Raw genomic sequence first — 19,215 nt, 5'->3', positions numbered from 1 at the left:
ACATGTTTGAAGTATGGCCACTGTGATATTTACTCGGGCTAAGATTTGATTTTACTGTCTGAGCATTGATCAATGGCCACGCTTTTTGCACTACACAGAGATTAAGTGTGTGTCGTGGTGGTTGACCAATGCATTGCCAACGTGTCTGCATTCTCAGTGGTTTACAGGAAAAAGATGGAAGGGCTCAAATGGAGTACAGTATCGAAACCTATGGTGACAAACTGTTTGTAGTTCCAGTAGTTAAAGGTGCTCTAAGCGATGTTACACGGTTTCTATGCTAAAACATTTTTTGTCACATACTGCAAACATCACCTCACCATCCTCTAGCTGCCTGTGCCCTGAATACACTGTAAAAAAAGCACAGTCTCTGTGGACAGCCCAGGCCCCAAAAACGGCAACAAAAACAACTTGGTCCAGTCTGGACCATAAAAACATAACAAACGGTTCCAGCCAATCACCTATGAGATGCGCGTTGCACGGGAGGGAGGGAGGGAGGGGGAGGGAATAGTAAGCAAGCTCTCTGTTCTGTTTGAATGTCAACAGAAGTGGCTTTATCGCTTAGAGCACCTTTTAACTACAGTCACAAACTATACAAAAACAACAAAACAAGTAATTTAACTTACTACTTGAATCACTATAACCATACAAATATAGTTAAACTACCAGTTACTGCAAAATGTTGTTAAAATATGCATACTAATTCACACTTTCCAGTAGTTCAACACTCCCCAACACTGCTGAAATCACAAGATATCAAAGTGAAACAACAACCCCGAAGGTCACCAGAACAGAATGTGTGATCACCCTTGTGCCAAAATGCTGACTCCTTTGAACCCCGTAAATCTGTCTTTTCGAATGAGAATGAATGCATTATGCTGTTATTGTTGCACCAATATAAAGGGCACTACTGGTTTCTGTATGTTTCTGTCTCTGAAATCATTGCACCTAACGTTTAATAACATCATCCCTAGGTATACATAATTGAAGTCAATGTAGGAGACCATAAGTGGATTATAAAACACCGCTACAGTGATTTTCATGATTTGCATGAAAAGGTGAGTTTGTTTTTATTCCCACATGTTTTTTAGCTATATCAGATTAATGTGAATATTGTGTTTGTTATAAGAATGAACTGGGCATTTCTAAAAATATATATTTTCTTTTTTTCAAAGCTCACTTCTGAGAAAAAAATTGACAAACACCTGTTGCCACCAAAGAAGATCATAGGGAAAAACTCGAAAAGCCTGGTTGAAAAAAGGCAGAAAGAGCTTGAAGTGTATCTACAGACCTTGCTTGTCCGTTTCCCTGTGGCTGCACCCAAAGTTCTGTCTTGTTTTCTGCAGTTTCATGCTTATGTAAGTGGTTGTTTTTATTTTTTGATGGTAACCATTGATGTGGTACTAGTTCATTTTTTTTGGAGTTAGCTACTTAGTTTGTACCCAAGACAAAAATCTTGCACAGTTTGGGTTTGTACACACTGTGTCAAACTGTATAGTTTTTCACATACAGTTACATATGAAACCAAACACTGATTGCATGGTAAAGCAGGGATGGAAATTAACACCTACCAAATGCGGGTGAATTTGTGTACTGGCAATGGCGGGTGAATTTGGTCAACTTACCAGCCACTGTGGCGGGTAAATAGATAGAGCTAGGATACCAGAAATATACAGTCAGATCCGACATTGACAATTAAAAATAAGAAAGTGTCTCGTAGGGATCATGTAACATAACCAGTAGCCTATAAGGGTAAATCGCGCTAATTTGAAGTTATTGGCACAGCGCTTCACTTTTTGCCACTACCATTAAGAAACTGCCGCAGTACTGTCCTGTGCCAGAGTGCCACTGCTATGTTTATTTCAGGATGACTGCATGAATATAAAGTTAGGGAGACCTGTGGATCTGCGTTGCCTGTGGACAGGCTGATATTCTCACACAAATAGATCTCTTTTGAAGTGCCACACTGTTGAGCGTTTATAGGCTTCTTGCGCTGATGTGTCTGCAATTCTGCGAACAAGACACACACAGCAATTGGCGAACCCAGAGAATTCAAAGGTAGCGCTTTAAAACTGGAAGTAGGCGTGCATTACTTCATTGAGATAAAGGGCAAGAATGTAGGCTATATGTGAAATGTACATTAGGCATATGCCCAGGAACAAAGTGTTTCTCCACGTCGGTTGTAAACAATTCTAATCTCATTGTCACACGCTTCTACAAAACTATTAGTGGCCAAGAATGCTGGTGTTGATAGCAGCCCAAACCCAGCTGCGGCTAACATGAGCTCTGCTATCAAATAAAGAGACAGAGCCATGCCATCTAAGCAGCCAAAGCTTGATTTTTCTGCTCAACAAAAACTTCACACAGACTGAACTAAACAGACTGATAGCCAGGTATGTTGTTAAAACATGACATATTTGAACATTAAAAACATAAAATGTTACGTAAATGTTACACAATAGTAACTGGTGAGCAAAGCGCAGCGCAAGCGGCATTTTTCCGCTCTTGCGCGCAGTAAGTCATTGGTATTTTGCGCTGAGCCCAGCGGCAAGCACAACAAAAATCTTTGGGACGTTACCTGAACCAAGAGCCACCTAGCGGCGAGCGCAGCGCATACCGTCTACAATGTGATAGCCCCTTAACTCCGTTACTAACTCAGTTATAACTAACTATAACTATATAATACTTATATATAAATGCTGTTCTGCTGACCTTTAGTTTTGTTGCTGCTGTGCATAGAGGACAGGCCAATTATGAGTTCTGTCCAACATTGGTGATAGGTTTAGAAAAGAATTCAGCACATTTTAATCGTATCGCAATAATACGGATAGCCATGATCATTTTGATTACTATAAACCACCACCTACAAAATATTTAATATACATCCCTGATATAAAGGTACATAGACAGCACAAGGGTGTTGAGTTTAGGCGGTTGTCATGAACAGGAGTTGGGTCATTTTGGAAAACCATCCTGCTTGAATTTCCACAGGAAATAAATGCCCCTATGTTTCCACAGGAAATAAATGGAATTGCTGCAGCCCTGGCAGAGGAACTTTTTCACAAAGGTACCCCCAAGGGTTGCTGCCTTTACATCTTTTTTATCAATCTATTGGATTATCAAATGTGTGACCCTCTACGGCAAAACCAGTCACATCAGTCAATTTTTCTAAATTAAATGATTGTGTTTTCATGAAGAACCATAAAACAAGCTGACACCCATATCAGGCATATTGACCAACAAACTACGGAGATCAGGATTCAATGTGTTTTGATTGTACATGTTACGAAATAGACAAATATGCCTATAAAGTTTAGTGCCGATGTGACGCTAGCTATACCTTTGTTTGGTTGGCGCTATACCTAGGATTACGTGTCAATGGACTTGTATTCACAGTCAGAAAATCATGTCTAATGTCATGGGTCATGTCATGACATATGCTTTTAGAAAGCTCCACCAACATTTTAAATGGCCTCCATGGCCAGTTTATCAGGTGCAAATAAATTGTAGCTGCCCTTGTGTTGTAGTGAATAGCACTCTAGCCAAACTAATCTGATCCATTATTTTTAATTAGCAGTAAGTCATCAGGTCTAGCATGCATTTATGACTGAGATAATGGTAAACTTAATTTGATACATATATTTTAGAGGACAGAATATGGTGAGGGTAATGTTTTTCATCATTGAGCTGGTTTGGGTAAACTGATAAGCAATGTGATGCTAGATGTAGATGCTAGGTGTACTGAACACATGCAATAAGTTAGTTGGATTTGCCCATTTCTTACCTAGGCTTCCAACGTTACCCATGTCTGGCTAGTCTACAGTACATCTTACAGTATCTGGTTCTGTGCTGCTGTACATCTGATTTATGGGGGTCCTCCTGCTCACTGTGTTGGCAAAGTAGTTAGTTTAGCTCTACACAATCCCAATACCCCTCAAAATTCGTATTTGTAAGCGACACTAGAACGAATCTTTAAACAATCTTACCTGCATGGAAGTCAATGAACACCGAAAACCTATTTAATAGTGTTAAAAAATAAATAAAAAAGTGACTCCTAGCATGACACTGGTAGGAATACACTATCTCAACACAAGTATTTAAATTATATGAAAGTGTAGACATTATGCTGTGAAATTATGTCAAAAGTAAAATTTTACCATTTTAGCAGACATGTTCTATATACCCATATCTTAAAACGTCATTGTGCCACTTTCAGCTGGTTTTGCCGTGGAGAGTCACATATTGCTGAGCAGTTAAGTGTGTGCTGTCCTTGTGTGTTCTCTCTGTGTGCAGGCGAGCAACTGTTGGTAGCTGGTGAGGTGTTTTTGCTGCGGCCCTTGCAACTTTATGCCATCACTCAACAGCTGAGGCTTGCCAAGCCAACCTGTGCCAATGGAGACGCCAAAGCAGACCTCGGTCATATATTAGACTTTACCTGTAGGCTTAAATATCTTAAGGTGATCCTTAAAAATCTTAAGGCATCTCATCCCAGAAGCTACACAATTATTGTAGAATGCAGTTCTGTGAAGACTACGAATGTCCGTAGAATGAATAGATTTTTGACCAAGAGACTTGGTTATATTGTTCAAGTTTTTCAAAACCTAATAATAATTAATAACAATTGTTTGTGTGTCAGTCTTGCTACCCTGCTATACAGAAAAATTACAAAATGTTTTTGGAATAATTCAATATATTTTGTAATCGTCTCTCTCTCTGTGGAATAATGGAATAGCCATATTTATAAGGAATGGGAACTGATCTGTGCTGTTGATTTGTTGTACAGATTCCTGGAACAAAGGGAGTAGTGGGTACAAGCAATATTCAGGAGGACCGCCTTCCTTTTGACCTCTCTGTATTTAAATCGCTGCTTCAGATTGAGGTGGGTGCAATACTCTGTCAACCTCACTTGATTAATCAGAAGTTAATTGTGGTGTTTGTGCACTGTATTTAGATGTGTACTTTATTTTAATGTCTGCAGATCAGTTACTGTGACTCAGCTCAGATAAATGGGTTGCCTTCTTTGAAACCCACTTTGGCTACTCTGAGTGTCCACCACTCTACAACATCAATGAAGGTAAATAACAGCTACACACGTTTGATAAGAAAAGCCGGCCAGGGCACTTTTTCAATGAAAAAAAAATTGCAAAAAGCAATTGTGCGCAAAAATTGCAAAAAGCAATTGTGCGCACAACATGTGCTAACATGCTAGTTTTTCTAGCAATTGCAGTAAAAACACACTGACCAGACAATTTTGGACACATCCAGTTTTACTCCACTAATGAATATTGTGACTCTCCACCCCCACCATATTCATTTCTGCTGGTTGTTATGGGATATGTGTCTATCATTACTCAGCTTGTAATTGGTCAGCTGTCAAAAAATGTAGGGTGCTTTTTTTCTGAAAAGTTTAAATTTTTCAACTTTAAGGACTCCCTGAGCTGCAGAAAAAATATGCTAAACACAGCACCCAGGACTTTTTTGAAAACACAGTCTACTTCATAGGATCATAATGTAAAACTGATGTTGGCAGCTTCAAAAAAGATGCCAAATGTGAACACAGCCTAACAGAATTCTGAATGAGGAATATGCAATTACCATCTGATATGCAATAAGTAGACCATTTGCGTGTAAAAAGCTACTCTAATGTTATCACAACATTTAATCACAAGAAGCCATTTTTCTGTTCTGTTGCGTCATCTCTCAGGATATAATAGTTCCAGAAGCAACTGAGTTTGCCCAGTGGGTGCCAGAGGGAGTGGACACCAACTGTCCTGTGACGGCCATCATTCCTACTTGGAAAACATTGACTACACTAGACATGAGCCATAACCTAATCGCATGCATTGATGAATCTGTTGTGAGTAATTTTCTACACTCTCTTTTACCAGATAATCTTTTTAAAATCTAATAACCAGTGCAATGTCCAGTATAACTTTTGTAGAGATTTTAAACAAAAGAATGACGGGTGGTATTTTCATATTCAAGGCTTTATTTTTGGTGCTCTAGTGAGTGTAGCTCTGATTGTCTGTGGCTGTACAATAACTGCATTTGCATAATATAATATTTTCTATGTTTACAAACATTATGGCACCAGTGCTAGCTCTAGCTGGTTGCAGAAAGCAAGTAACCATTGACATCAAAAAATGACTAGCAGTGTATTTTAATGTTTACTCATCTGGTAATCTTACATTTTAGAATTGTCACATATAGTAATCTATCAGGTGTATGGTAATTTAAACAAAATCAGTCCACAGTACCTAACCACTGTGTAATGTAACCATGGCATTCACTTCAAATCTCCCCTCCCCTCTTCTCAGTGTTGATCATCTATCTATTCCTTATCTATCTAATCCCCTGATCAATTCTCTGTGTTTCTTTCAGAAATTAATCCCTCAAGTAGAATTCTTAGACCTTAGTCACAATGAACTATTTCATGTGGAAAATCTTCAGGTATGTTTTGGTTCGCAAAAAAATAGCTTCAGAAGAAACTGAGAAATGTGGCAGACCCTAGGCAGTCTGAGATGTTTTCCAGTATGCCTCTGCGTTCTTGTTAACAGTTCTTGTTGATGAAGCATCCTGAAAGAAAGATTGAAGCAATTCAAACTTTGCATATTGCAGAATAGTATTTTTACAGTAACATTTTGTAGTTAAGAGTAACATAATTATTGTTTGCCTAGAGGCATTTTTGTATATTTTAATTATTTTGAGTTTTGATGTGTATTCTTTTGTATTTCATTTTCATTCACAGCATTTATATAACCTGATTCATCTGGACCTGTCCTACAACAATTTGGCAGTTCTTGAAGCGGTTCACACTAAGCTTGGCAACATTAAAACCCTCAATCTGGCTGGAAATCGGCTTGAAACACTTTCAGGTCTCAACAAACTGTACTCCTTGGTCAACTTGGACTTGAGCAACAACAAATTAGCACAGGTACTCTGATGATTTATTTACTTTTATTCTGACCGAGGAGTAATGTGTGGCGCTAATAAAATGTTCACAGCATGACTATTATTGAGTCCATAAGAGTGAATGTGTGGTGTTTGTATTCCTGTATAATTGAAAGGTTAAATCTTGCAGTAAGTGATTGTATTTTCCCCACAGATTGATGAGATTAAGCCCATAGGCACGCTCCCTTGTTTGGAGAAGCTGTCTTTGGTCAACAACCCAATGTGCATCATCCCTGACTACAGAACAAAAGTCCTAGCCCAGTTCTGGGACCGAGCCTCAGAGGTATAGCCTACAAGGACTCCTCATGTGTTATTTACTCCTGGTTACTCAGAAGCAGCCACTTAGGGCGTATTCACACTAGACCCTTTGGTCCGGACCAGAGTTTGTATGGACCGATGGTTCGGTTAATATTCTAATGTGAACACAGTATACCGAACCCAGATGAACCTAGAAAACAGTGATCTGGGGTACGGTTCGTACTCCAGTGCTGTTCGAATGCTATCTGTTCCAAAATCAGGAAACAAACTGTTGTTTTTTAGCTGTGTTTCCACTGTGGCTTTGCACAACATAAAGGTGACAAGCACACTTGTAAATATGACAATGGATCTCCCAAAATCTGACAAGTTTTGTTTATCTACAGTTGTATCCATCAAAAACCATGGTAGTTAAATTGAGTGGGTCAGAATGTAAAGGGAGGAAAATTATCGAAAGTGAAACTGTTATACCTTGCAGCGACAGCATGTGACAATTCTGGGAGGGAATAGTCCACATTTAACATTAGAAATGTTTGCATTTTGTTATTGCTTAGAGTAGACTTTCACTGATGTTCTCATCTCAAACCAACTCTAAAAATAATCCTATCTCATTAGACCACATGAAACGTGCCACCTTTTTGAATGTGTTTAGTGTCATGTGACTCACCTAAATGCGAAAAAAGTATTTCTATTACACTTTTGAAATATAGTGCTATTTATCATTTAATCAATGTAGTGCTATTATTCATCTAAAACAGTGTTTCCCAAACTTTTTTCCTGGGGACCCACTTTTTAAAAACGACAGACCATCGCAACCCAATTCACTTCAGATCTAACATGCAACCACCAAATACTGCCCAAATTGTTGATGTTTTAGGCCATGGCTTCTCAAACTTTTCTATGTTGGGCGCCTTCGAACCATTCTACAATGGATCAGTAAAGATCAGAAAAGATCGGTTTTAATGCGCATCCGAGAGTTTGGGGATATTCTCGCATGCTACGAGTCACTCTCAGCATAATAAGCTGTTCCTGAATTTCTAAAGAGAGATGTTAGTCTACGTTGCATTGCAGACATTTGGATCCATAACACCGTGGACGTTGATTCCGATGTAAACATAGCCTATGCAAATAACTCAAGTCGTTATATTGTCGTTGTTGACAGCGCGGTCTTTGAGATTTCAAATGACACATTTTAGTTTTTAATCGGCCAAGCTGAAGAGCTGGTATCTGGTATTGTTTGTGCAACTATACTACATGCAAAAATGCACAGACTGTGGTAGTAAACGAACTAGATCCTAAAAGAAAGGTGCTATAGCTTCCCGGGCTGAATGGTAGGCTATAAGCTATTAGCCTACACAACATAAATTGTGACTATGCTGGCGAGTGGCGACCCAAATTAAATCTCCTGCGACCCACCTGTGGGTCGCGACCCAGTCTTTGGGAACCAATGATCTAGAAAACCACTTATTGCAATATTTGTGAGTTTTTGCGATATTAGCATGTTTCCATTACTTGTTTTTCATTTCACATTTTAGATTTGCGCATTTTCAAGAGTTAATGGAAATGCACCTATGAAGGTTTGTGGTCTGAAGATATATTTTCTTTGTGGTTTTTACAAGGTTTGTCTGGATCATACGGCAACCACAGAAAAGGAACTGGACACGGTAGAGGTCCTGAAAGCCATTCAAAAAGCCAAAGAAGCAAAAGACAGAATGGCCAATAATGATAAAAAGGTACGGGGCTGGGCACACGGGAGCTGCTTATAGGTTGTTGTAGCACTGTTTTGTCGTGATTGCTGCATTTTTGTTGTTGCTCTTTTCTGCTTAGTGCACAATGTATAGCTTTAGTCAAACATACTGTAATATCTGCTTCACTCTCTAATGAAAGCTTTGTCTGAAAACTCTGTCCTACCTCTTTAATTGTACTGGGTCAGCTATGGATGTATAAAGAATAGAATTTGTGTCCTGCTAAGATTGACATCCAATTTCCAAATAATAATATATGACCAGCTGGAGAACAACATAAATGTATTTAAATTGTAGTTGTACAGATTAAACTCCAATCTGTTTCCAGCCATTGTGTGGTCAACGAGTGATAGAGTTGCGCAAACAGCCATAAACTTAACTCCTGTTCCTTCCTCTGGTAGTAGAGTGAATTGTGCAGCAATTCGAAATGGAAAGCAGATCTCTCGATTAATCTAGAATATGGAGAAGAATTGTTAGGGCATTGCGGTTAAAAAGTCAAGATTACAGCTCCACAATGGATCTTATGCACAGAAGGCTCTTTAGCCAGCTCATTTATTTCCGATGGAGTGTTGGCTATGTTGCAACGGCATCTTCTGTTATATTCTGCTCCTTACATGTTCACTCCGACACTGAATGCCTTGTTTGCCCAATAGGGTATCTCTTTCTACAACATAGACATAGGATATTTGCATAAATCCTACATCGCAACGTGCTGAAGCTAGGAGCAACACCCAACCGGGTCCGTGCAGACACTAATTACATTAACAATAGCAGCGGCTACAACACACCCGGCTCCACCAGAAATAAATGAGCTGGCTAAAGAGCCTTCCGTGCATAAGGTCCATTGAGGGCAAAAATGATCCTTTGGCAGACTAACTCTGAATAGGCAATGAAACTCATGCCATCCACTGGGTGTTGTAATGTTAAAATGTAACATGTTATCAAGATTCACGGTAGAATGTTGATGCTCATTACCTTTTAGTTGCTTAGTATTATTAATACTGCTCATTACATTACTGCTCATTAAAAAAAATGTAGAGTGGTAAAAATTATATTGTATTAGTACAATTTTGGTCTGGAACTTTTTTTCCCCTTCTACCAGTCCAGGGGCCTCATTTATAAAACTCGCTGTAGATTCCATCCTAAAACATTGCATACACCCAAATCTTAGAGCAGGGGTGTCCAAACTTTTTTGACTCAAGGGTCACATTAGGTTTTGAAAATTGGCCGGCAGGTCACACACAAATAATAATATATATATATAATGACTGAATTTAAATGACAAAGTAATTTTGTTGTAGAAAATGAATTTCTTAAGAAATAAATTGATGCTGTTTAATTCATTTGTAAATGGTGCACTGTCACTTTAAGACTCTCTTGCCAGCTCCACTCAAATATAGCCTATGGCTAGAGCTGTGCCTATGGCTGTGCCCTCTCACAGTTTATAAATGGCCAGTAGTGGGAACTACTGTTGCCATTGTGATTTCCTTTTAAAAGTTTCTTATAAAAAGGAGATATAAATTATCAACAATGACAAGCCAGCTGGAACCTACCGCGCTCTCTCCCTCTCGTGCACGCTCAAATGCGTTCCCAATTAAATGGAGTAGCATAACGTAGTTAGATCTGCTTCGATGTAACAAGCTGTTTTGACATTGACATTGTAAACGTTCTCTAAGAAGAGTGTAAAGCAGTTTGCAGTAGCCTAAAGTTAACCACAACGTCGTCTATCGCTGGAAAAAAATAGCGAGCGGCTTATGATGACCAAATTAAAAGCTCGGCGGGACGAATAAAAGTGCAGGGCGGGCCGCATTTGGCCCGCGAGCCGTAGTTTGGACACCCCTGTCTTAGAGTCTATGTACACACTAACATATTCTGATACTATTCTGAAAACCATGTGGTGTACACCTGGTTATACATATATATATATATATATATGTGTACATATATATACATATTATATGTGTGTGTGTGTGTGTGTGTGCGCGCGCCTTACTCCTCGCACGGTCATCCCACAGAGGTAATAAAATTATGAAATGTGATATATTTTATGTCATCTGGGAATGAGCCTTATTTTGTGATCTCCCCATCAGTTGTCGCTGATTTATGTGTCTGACTTTGCATAAGCTCTACACATGAGTGAAAGGAAAAATTTGCGGGGAAAGATGTATATGCACATTTTACCCCCATTTACGCAACTTTTTATGCGTAGCAACCTTTATAAATGAGGCCCCAGATGTGTACATGACATTTTTTGACCCTGAAAGCAGCGTTGGACAGCATTTCCCATAGAGGCCATTTTTAGAAATTAGACTCATCTCACATTTGCAACTTGACTGGTGACTCATCAGAAACTCTATGGTGTTTGTTCTGTAAATGTGTATTTATTGTGGAGAATTCTAAGCTAAGCCCCTTTACGTTTGGGTGAAGCTGTGTCCCTAAAGAAAAGGCTACCACTGTCATTGTCAGATCAGTGAGGACCCCAGGCAGTCTGCCAGTGGTGGAGCCCTGCCCCTGCTGTCGCACCCTTCTTCTTCCTCCTCTAATCTTGCTGCTCTTCCTGCACCTCAATCTCCCACTCTCACCCACTCAGCCAGCTCCAGCCAAGGTAATCATGTATGTATCATGCTGCTGGGTGGGACTCGGTACAGACTGGGCTTCTTCAATCAGGGAGCAAACAGATCAAAACGAAAAACGATGGTTCCATGCTATCCATGTGGGGTTGCATGCCCACCAAGTTTCGTGTACCCCGGTCTTTCAGTGTCCCGGGAATCCTTGTTGGTGTACGGTCACTAAATGTACACATAAATTATTTTATTGTAAGGCCCCCCATGAACGAAAGTTCACAAAACTTGGCATGCATTCGGAGGGTGTCATAATGATCCTACACTTTGCTTTTTAATTTTTAACTAGGTGGCGCTATACATGAAATAAATGGTAATGGGATGGGTTGACATGCCCCCTTAAGACCAACATACAAAAAAAAGGTGGACCTCCTAGGCCCTATGGTTCTCGAGATATTCACAGAAAACTGTCTCCGGCCACCTACAGGCCAGTTGGTGTATAGTAACAAAAAATAATTTATTGTGTGGCCCCCCATGAACGGAATTCCACGAAACTTGGCGTGCATTCAGAGGGTGTCATAATGATCCTACACTTCCAATTTCGTGCAGTTTTGACTATGTTAGGTCACAGATACCTGTGATTACAACACCTCATTTTTACTTTTTTGTGTTTAACTAGGTGGCGCTATACATGAAATGAGTGGTTATGGAATGGGTTGACATGGCCCCTTGAGATCAACATACAAAAAAAAAATGGTCATCCTAAACCTTACGGTTCTCGAGATATTCAGAGAAAACTGTGTCTGCCCTACCCTCCTTTCGGGAGGTGCAGTCCAGCGGGGGGGCTACAGATCAAAACGATGGTTCCATGCTATCCATATGGGGTTACATGCCCACCAAGTTTCGTCTACCCCGGTCGTTCAGTGTCCCGGGAATCCTTGACGGAAATTTGGACATTCGTGCGCGGCGGTCATAATAATACATTTGGTAAAAGTGGCTCTCCAGGCAAAAAAGGTTGCCGACCCCTGATCTAGGCTATATTGAACATTTATTTTCTATTTGGCCTGTTATGAAATCATGTATTGAACAATTTAAGCACAGCTTAACTTTAAGAAAACTCAAAGCCTACATGCATGCTTAGCATTTTGTGATCATTAAGGTTACTTTGACAAACTCTTAGTCAGCTGTTTATCCTCTGATTTTAATATTTACAGATATCTAGGCGATATTTGTAAAATTTATTTTGTATTTGGCCTGTTATGAAATATTACTCTGGAACAGCTAACTGTTCAAGGGAATACATTACACCTTTGTATTCGGTAAGGCCTGCTTTTTATTCTAATATATGGTTTCTTATGTGCTGAGGGAAGAGTTTGTGAAGTATTCCACCTAGATGAATAGGCAGGGAGATGGGCGCAGAACTGTATGCAAAAATATGATTAAATTAAAGTTACTTTTCTCGCGAATCGTTTAGCGGCTAACATCGGTTAAAAGCTGAGAAAAAGCTATTTCATGTGATATGATACATGTGATGTCTGTGTGATGAGTAGGCTACTTTGCGAGCAGTTCAACAGAGAAGAATGGGTAAATTTGGACGCACTTTCTTTCTTGCCGAGCACTTGTCACTTTCTCCACTGCATAAATGACTAACTTAATTTGCGCTGTGAATGCTAAGATTATTTTGACAGGCCATAGGCTAAATAAAAATATCTATTAGTCGGACGCAAAACAGAATATTGAAAGAAGGGGGCACCAAGGCCACAGTGGCCTGTGAACCTCCGTTTTTCAAAGTGGCATCACGGCCAATTCCAACCCTGGTTGTAGTCATTTTCTTGCTTGATTTTTAGCTAACCACAGTACATTTGTGTGGTCACATGGTCTTTAAAAATCAACAAGACCCACCTCATGTGTATTTGAACCAATGACTGTGCGTTCTATGCTGCATGCATAATAATAATGACAAATACAAAATGCTGCGCCACGCAGCAGCCGGCAGGAGGTTCAGAGTTACGCAACGCAGTATGTAATGCAAGGAATTACATAAATGTAATGTTTTGGCGCGCAGCATCCGGCACAAATGGGTTAAATATCAGGCGAGTACGGGCTGCTTGTGACCGGACCCGTGCACCACTGGCAGGTGCTACACGAACAGAACGCTTCAGTTAAGTGCTTGGTGTATCCTCAGAGCAACCTGAGGACTATCATTTCTCTATTTGTCCATCCTCCCTTCCTTCCTTCCTTTGTCCTAACCCCTCCCTCTAATTAATTTTGTGAAGGAAATGAGGAAGGAATGATGGGAGGATGGAAGAATGAAGGAGAGGCAGAGAAATGAGATGCCATCCTCACTCATGCATCACTTTTAAGAGACGTCAATTACTGATAGTGCAGCGCATCACCTCTTTGGCTAGAATAAACAGACCATTTTACACACAAATTCTAGAGAATATGAACTTATACAAAAGCCTAAAAATATCATGAATATGGACTATTCCCACTTATTGAGCCTGATAATGAGGCAATGCTTGATAGTTCACAAGACAATACAACAAGTGAACAATACAGGCATCAGCTTTTTTGTTGGTAGCTCATAATTCTTCCAGCATATAAAGATAATTTCTTCGTCAATCTACTCATTTATTGTCGCTAATAAATCACTACGAACTTGTTTGAAACCGAAAGTTGGCAGACGTGGGAGGGAACTTTTCACCTTGGCAGCTTGGACTAATGATCTCACTATTCCGACTGGAAACACTAACACATACTGTAGGATGCTCTTGTGTTTCCTCGCGTATCAGCCCTTCCACCACTGCCCTCTCTTCTCGTTCTCAGTTTCTCTGGTTGCAATTACACAAATGAGACACCGAGCTTTGAACGATTTCCGGGGCACAAGCTGAAGCACCGAGGACAGATGAGAGAAGCTGCGTGCAAATAGAGCTTGGGATGCACCCTTTGAAACACTGGCTGTGTCTCACCACATACTTCCATCAGTACACTGCTAGTGTGCACTGAGCTCTTACTTGCATTGTGCCCACCTTTCGATGGTTAGTGTTGTCCCAATATCTGCACTATATTTAAAGTATTTGAAGTGTGCAAGTAGGCGGTTTGAGACACAGCCACTCACAGCATTTTCTCATCTCTTGTGTCTCCCTCCCTCCAAGCAGCTTCCTTTCCTCATCTTATTGTGGAACCTGCACTAATTGCAGGTAGTTCCCCCTCCTGACTCAAGTCAGGTGTAACCACTAATTATCAACCTGAAGTAGGGCTATATCTAATCGCGTTTATTTTTCCAGATTTTTGCTACATTTTGATTTGCAGTGTCATTTTTGAAAGTCAAGCTACAGTTCAGTGTTCACAATGTAATACATTCTTTGACATTGCTTAACTAGCCTTTTTTGCTGTACAATCATTGCCAGTGGTACTTTTTCAAGGTTGCTACATGTTCATTGTGTTGTCTTAGAAAGTAGCAACTGCGTGAAAATAGGTTTTGCAAAGTACTTTTGTTTTCTTGTTTGTACATCTCTTCTGGTAAACCTAAAATACTCTTAAGTAGTTATAGTCGCAAGCTGTACGATTAATTGCAGCCTTCGTAATTTGCTAATTCCATTAGTTGAGATTTCAATTAATCCTTCAATCCAATTACACATCCTTTTCCACTTTCAAAAAACTCCTGAAGACCCAGCTCTTTAGAGAACATCTACTCTCATAGCAACACTTACAACAAGTCTTACTGATCCTAGCACTCACCAGCCGTTAAACTGACAAGTAACTGTTAAAATACAGCACTCACCGACGCACTTATTGTTACTGTACTCTAATGTGTTTTTTTTTTTTTTTTTTTTTTTTTTTTTTTTTTTTAAACTGTCCTAAAATTGTGAGAATTGTTCTAAAACTTACTGTTTACCATGTTGTTAGTCGCTTTGGTTAAAAAAGCGTCAGCCAAATGTAATGTAATGTAATTACCAGTCCAACCAACCAGCCTCACCGAATGATCTCGAAGACAGTCAAACAAGCAAACAATACTAAAGCACAAACAAATACACCACCAAACAATTTAAAATCAAAATAAAAAATATATAAAAATAAATAAATCTTGATTGTCCATACTTGGTCAATAATTCAATATCTATGTGAAGTCAAAAATAATAAATGATTACTCTGGAAAATCACCATAGTGCGGTGTTGAGTGCCAAAAACCCAGTGTCACATGCTTCCAGATAATTAATTTAGGATGGCCAAGCCTATTCAGTTTCTTCATTACTACCCACTTGTGCAACAGTTAACATACAGCAGTGTTTTTCACCAACCATTTCTGATCTCAGGGGACCTTGAAGTTAAGTTACAGGAATGCTGATGGTCTGTAGCAACAACAAATTAAGCTGTGGCGCTGCATTTGCATGTGCACCTGAATGTTATATTAGCATATTGTTGGTCAAGTTGGAGTATTTTCCCCCTGGTGTTAAGGATCAGTATTTTTTTCTTTTAGAAATAGTTATAAAAGAAGAAGCCATCGCTGACAAAAAAATGTTGACTCCTGTGGATTCTGTGCTTACCCAAACATGCTGGAAAACCTCCTTTGAGAAAATACCCCAGGTAATTTTTGCAGTCTTTTTCTTAATCTCATGGAGTTCACTTTCATAGGCAAATACAATGCATTTTGTAAATACTTGTCTGTTTTGCTATTAATTTGATTCATCCTGTGCAGGATTTGAAGTGTGTGTTTCATGTAATTCCTTGCAGGTTACAACCCAACAACATGACCCCTTTATTTCTTGTGAAATGTCCACGGATCAGCAGTTGAAGTACAACACTAGGTATGTTTGTTTCAAGTCTGCTTATGGGAACAGGTCATAAGAATTATTTTTAATTATAAAGGGCTGTAACGGGTGGTATCTATGTGGAAATTACTTACTTTCAAATGTGCGGTCCACAATTCTATTCCAACTAGTGTAGCGCCACTGTTCAAACGTGTTATTCTGTAGAAAACCCAATTAAATGCATTCAATAATGAATACTGAATATTATGTAAGGGATAACGGCCGCCGAGGTGTCCTGTTATACGGAATTAATGGACGAGGGCAAGGGGCAAAGAACTCCCCGACACGCAGCGGAGTTGCCTCTGCCCGAGTCCATTAATTCCGTATAACTGGACACACCTCGAAGGTTGTTATCCCGCTTATCACCCGGTTGCCACTGCAAAGCAAAGGAAACGCGCGGTTCCGTTTAAAAATAAGCTCACTAGTTCAGCTTGTTGTACAACTTTCGTTGGCCCTATAACAGTGATAGCATGGACAGTTAGCTTGTTTACAGTTGATTCCATTGTTGCGAAGCCTGCCTCCAGGCTCAACCGTCGTCCTACTATGGTTGTTATAGTTACCAATCATAAGCATTGATCTGGAATGGCGATTAAACTTTTTTTTACCAGATCTACTTCATAGGTGTCCCGTTATTCAGAATTAAAAGCCACCCCGCCAGCCAATCAGAAAAGAGTATTTCTTCTCTCCGGGTGATAATATATTATACAGGGTTCAGCGGTCATGCAATTTCTGGAATATCACAGAAGTCTATTCCAGATATGGAAAGTCAGGGAATTTTATAATTTCTGGGGCAAAGTCATGGAATATCAGGAAATTTTGTTGTAGCAGTTTAGAATTTACTTGCCAAAATACATTAATACAAATATATTTCCACACAGAATTGGTGTATATCTGTTTATTAGCTTTACTGGTTGCTTGAGTAGCCCAGCTTTGTTCATTCAAGGTCCATTTATTCATCTTCCGCTCTAAAAAAGTAACAAATTCTTAAACGTTACACGCCTGCTCTGAAATCATTGGTCGGTATATTGTACCTTTCATTATAGTAAGTAATGGAAATGCAGGGTTTTGTCAGGGAAAAGTCATGGAATTTTACATTACACTTGTGGGAACCCTGATTATAATACATTACAAGCTGAGTTTAAGCATGGCTGCATGTGACATTCAGATCAAAATGACATAAGCCTAACAGCAGTTTTGAGTTAAGGCTATATGTTTAGCCTATTGAATAACTTGATGATGGAGAAGACAAACCATTTTGTGGAATGATGCATCATCATATGAAATTCGCAACGATGTGACTCAAAAACAGTCTCTGGTACCCACATTCTATCTGCCACTCGCTGTCTGTAGCTGGTCATGCTTTTCATGTGTGGAATTCTGAAACTTCAAACGTCCTTAAATTCGGGACCATTATCGCTCATTTTAATTTGGGATCTTGCAGTCGGAACTTTCATTTGCTCATTCAAAGTCTAAAGGCAGTCCAAAGTAGCCTGGGCTATTCGAAATGTCAGTTTAGTACAAATTATTTTTTATGTCGTTTTTAGCCACTGCATAGGCTGCCCGCCGTGTGAGTTGCCGTGTTGTTGCAGAATCCGCAGAATCATTTCATGCAAGCAAACCACATACAGAGGCACTCTATATTGTTGAGGTCAGACATGATAATCATCCAAACACCTTATATCTTGACTTTCTACCCGTGTTGTGCTACACTGATTCAGTGCTGCCTTTCTCTGGTCCTGTGCTGTGCTGTAAGAGGGGGAGTGGTCAGGGGCTAGAACGGCAAAACCAATGTGTGCTTCTTTTACCGATACATTTAGTGATATATTTTGCATTTCTTATCCAAACAACCTCAAACTTCGCACTCCACTCACTCTTGCCCATAGCAAGGCACCTGCCACGTTTGAAATCAATCGGACGAAGGGTATGACAGATATGGGAATAACACACAGACAGACTTCATGTAATTAATAGATAGATAAACCTTTTGTCAAGTTCTGTCCATAAAGTGTGTTTACTTAAAAATACTCAAGACTGTAATGTTGGGTTGCTTAAGTCCCAGTTGGCCGCTTTTTCGGTGTTAGACAATGGACAGAAGTCCAATTTACAGAAATGAAATAAAATACATTTTCTGAAAAAAGACAATAGGCTACTTTTATTTGTTAATTAGTGATCAGTAATGGTAATAATAAACTAACGAAATCTGCTGAAGTAGCCTAAAGCATGTAGGCTAATGATTCCTAAAACATACCAAACGAAGTCCATTCTGTGGTTATTGAAATTTGCCATCTGGTGGTTGTTTGGGTTGTTGCAGGGTCGTTGCAGCGTCACTGAAGAAATACAAATTAAAGTCGCGTGATCGCGCGTGAAGCCGGCCAATCTGAAGTAATGCCCACTGTATGTGACGCTGCAAAAAACAATTCTCTGTAGTTTTCCCATCTCAAATGCAGTTTTTCTTATTGACTGCCTTTGTTTTCTCCATTTTGAGTGCCAAGAAATACATTTCCTTGTTAGTTTTCCTCAGTTTGTTTCTGAAGATGTAGGTCTATTCCATATGCAGTTCCTTTGCAAACATCTAGGGTGTTATAGCCTTACTCAGAGTAAGTCGTTATGGCTCACTGAACCTTAAATTCAGGGTTTATGTCAGACTAGGTTAACTGCGCTTTCTGAAATATGGCACTGACTTTTTAACAGGAATCAGAATCATGTCCTGCGTCTTAAAGTGTTAAGGTCCTCCTTAGATTAGAGATTCCAATGTGAGGGCTCTTGATTGGAAAGGATTATGTTGAGCTGTGTAAAGTCATATCTTATTTTAGGATCCCTTAATATCACTGATGACTTCCAAGAATATCTTGTTCACAAGTGGAGAGTTTTAACTGAAGGTGTAGTTTATAA

General features: G+C 39.5%; 1 protein-coding gene across 4 annotated transcripts in view; it reads left to right on the top strand.

The window, feature by feature from the left end:
• The window catches only part of nisch (nischarin), a 31,534-nt gene that overhangs the window by 1,456 nt on the left and 10,863 nt on the right, over positions 1–19,215 (top strand). Inside the window, exons 2-15 of one of the 4 annotated variants that reach the window (XM_042089265.1) lie at positions 972–1,055; positions 1,173–1,355; positions 3,016–3,064; positions 4,291–4,454; positions 4,781–4,876; positions 4,976–5,071; positions 5,702–5,854; positions 6,379–6,447; positions 6,746–6,931; positions 7,103–7,231; positions 8,823–8,936; positions 11,415–11,553; positions 15,993–16,099; positions 16,247–16,320. In XM_042089265.1, coding sequence (XP_041945199.1) covers positions 972–1,055; positions 1,173–1,355; positions 3,016–3,064; positions 4,291–4,454; positions 4,781–4,876; positions 4,976–5,071; positions 5,702–5,854; positions 6,379–6,447; positions 6,746–6,931; positions 7,103–7,231; positions 8,823–8,936; positions 11,415–11,553; positions 15,993–16,099; positions 16,247–16,320 — 1,643 coding nt within the window. Of the gene's footprint in view, positions 1–971; positions 1,056–1,172; positions 1,356–3,015; positions 3,065–4,290; positions 4,455–4,780; positions 4,877–4,975; positions 5,072–5,701; positions 5,855–6,378; positions 6,448–6,745; positions 6,932–7,102; positions 7,232–8,822; positions 8,937–11,414; positions 11,562–15,992; positions 16,100–16,246; positions 16,321–19,215 lie in introns of those variants that run through there. The other 3 variants (XR_006031213.1, XM_042089266.1, XM_042089267.1) reach the window with 3 other exon arrangements.

This window comes from Alosa sapidissima, chromosome 4 (genome assembly GCF_018492685.1).
Source record: "Alosa sapidissima isolate fAloSap1 chromosome 4, fAloSap1.pri, whole genome shotgun sequence".
Taxonomy (NCBI): Eukaryota; Metazoa; Chordata; class Actinopteri; order Clupeiformes; family Clupeidae; genus Alosa; species Alosa sapidissima.
Note: the sequence above shows the minus strand (reverse complement) of the source record. Positions and strands in the feature narration are given on the sequence as shown.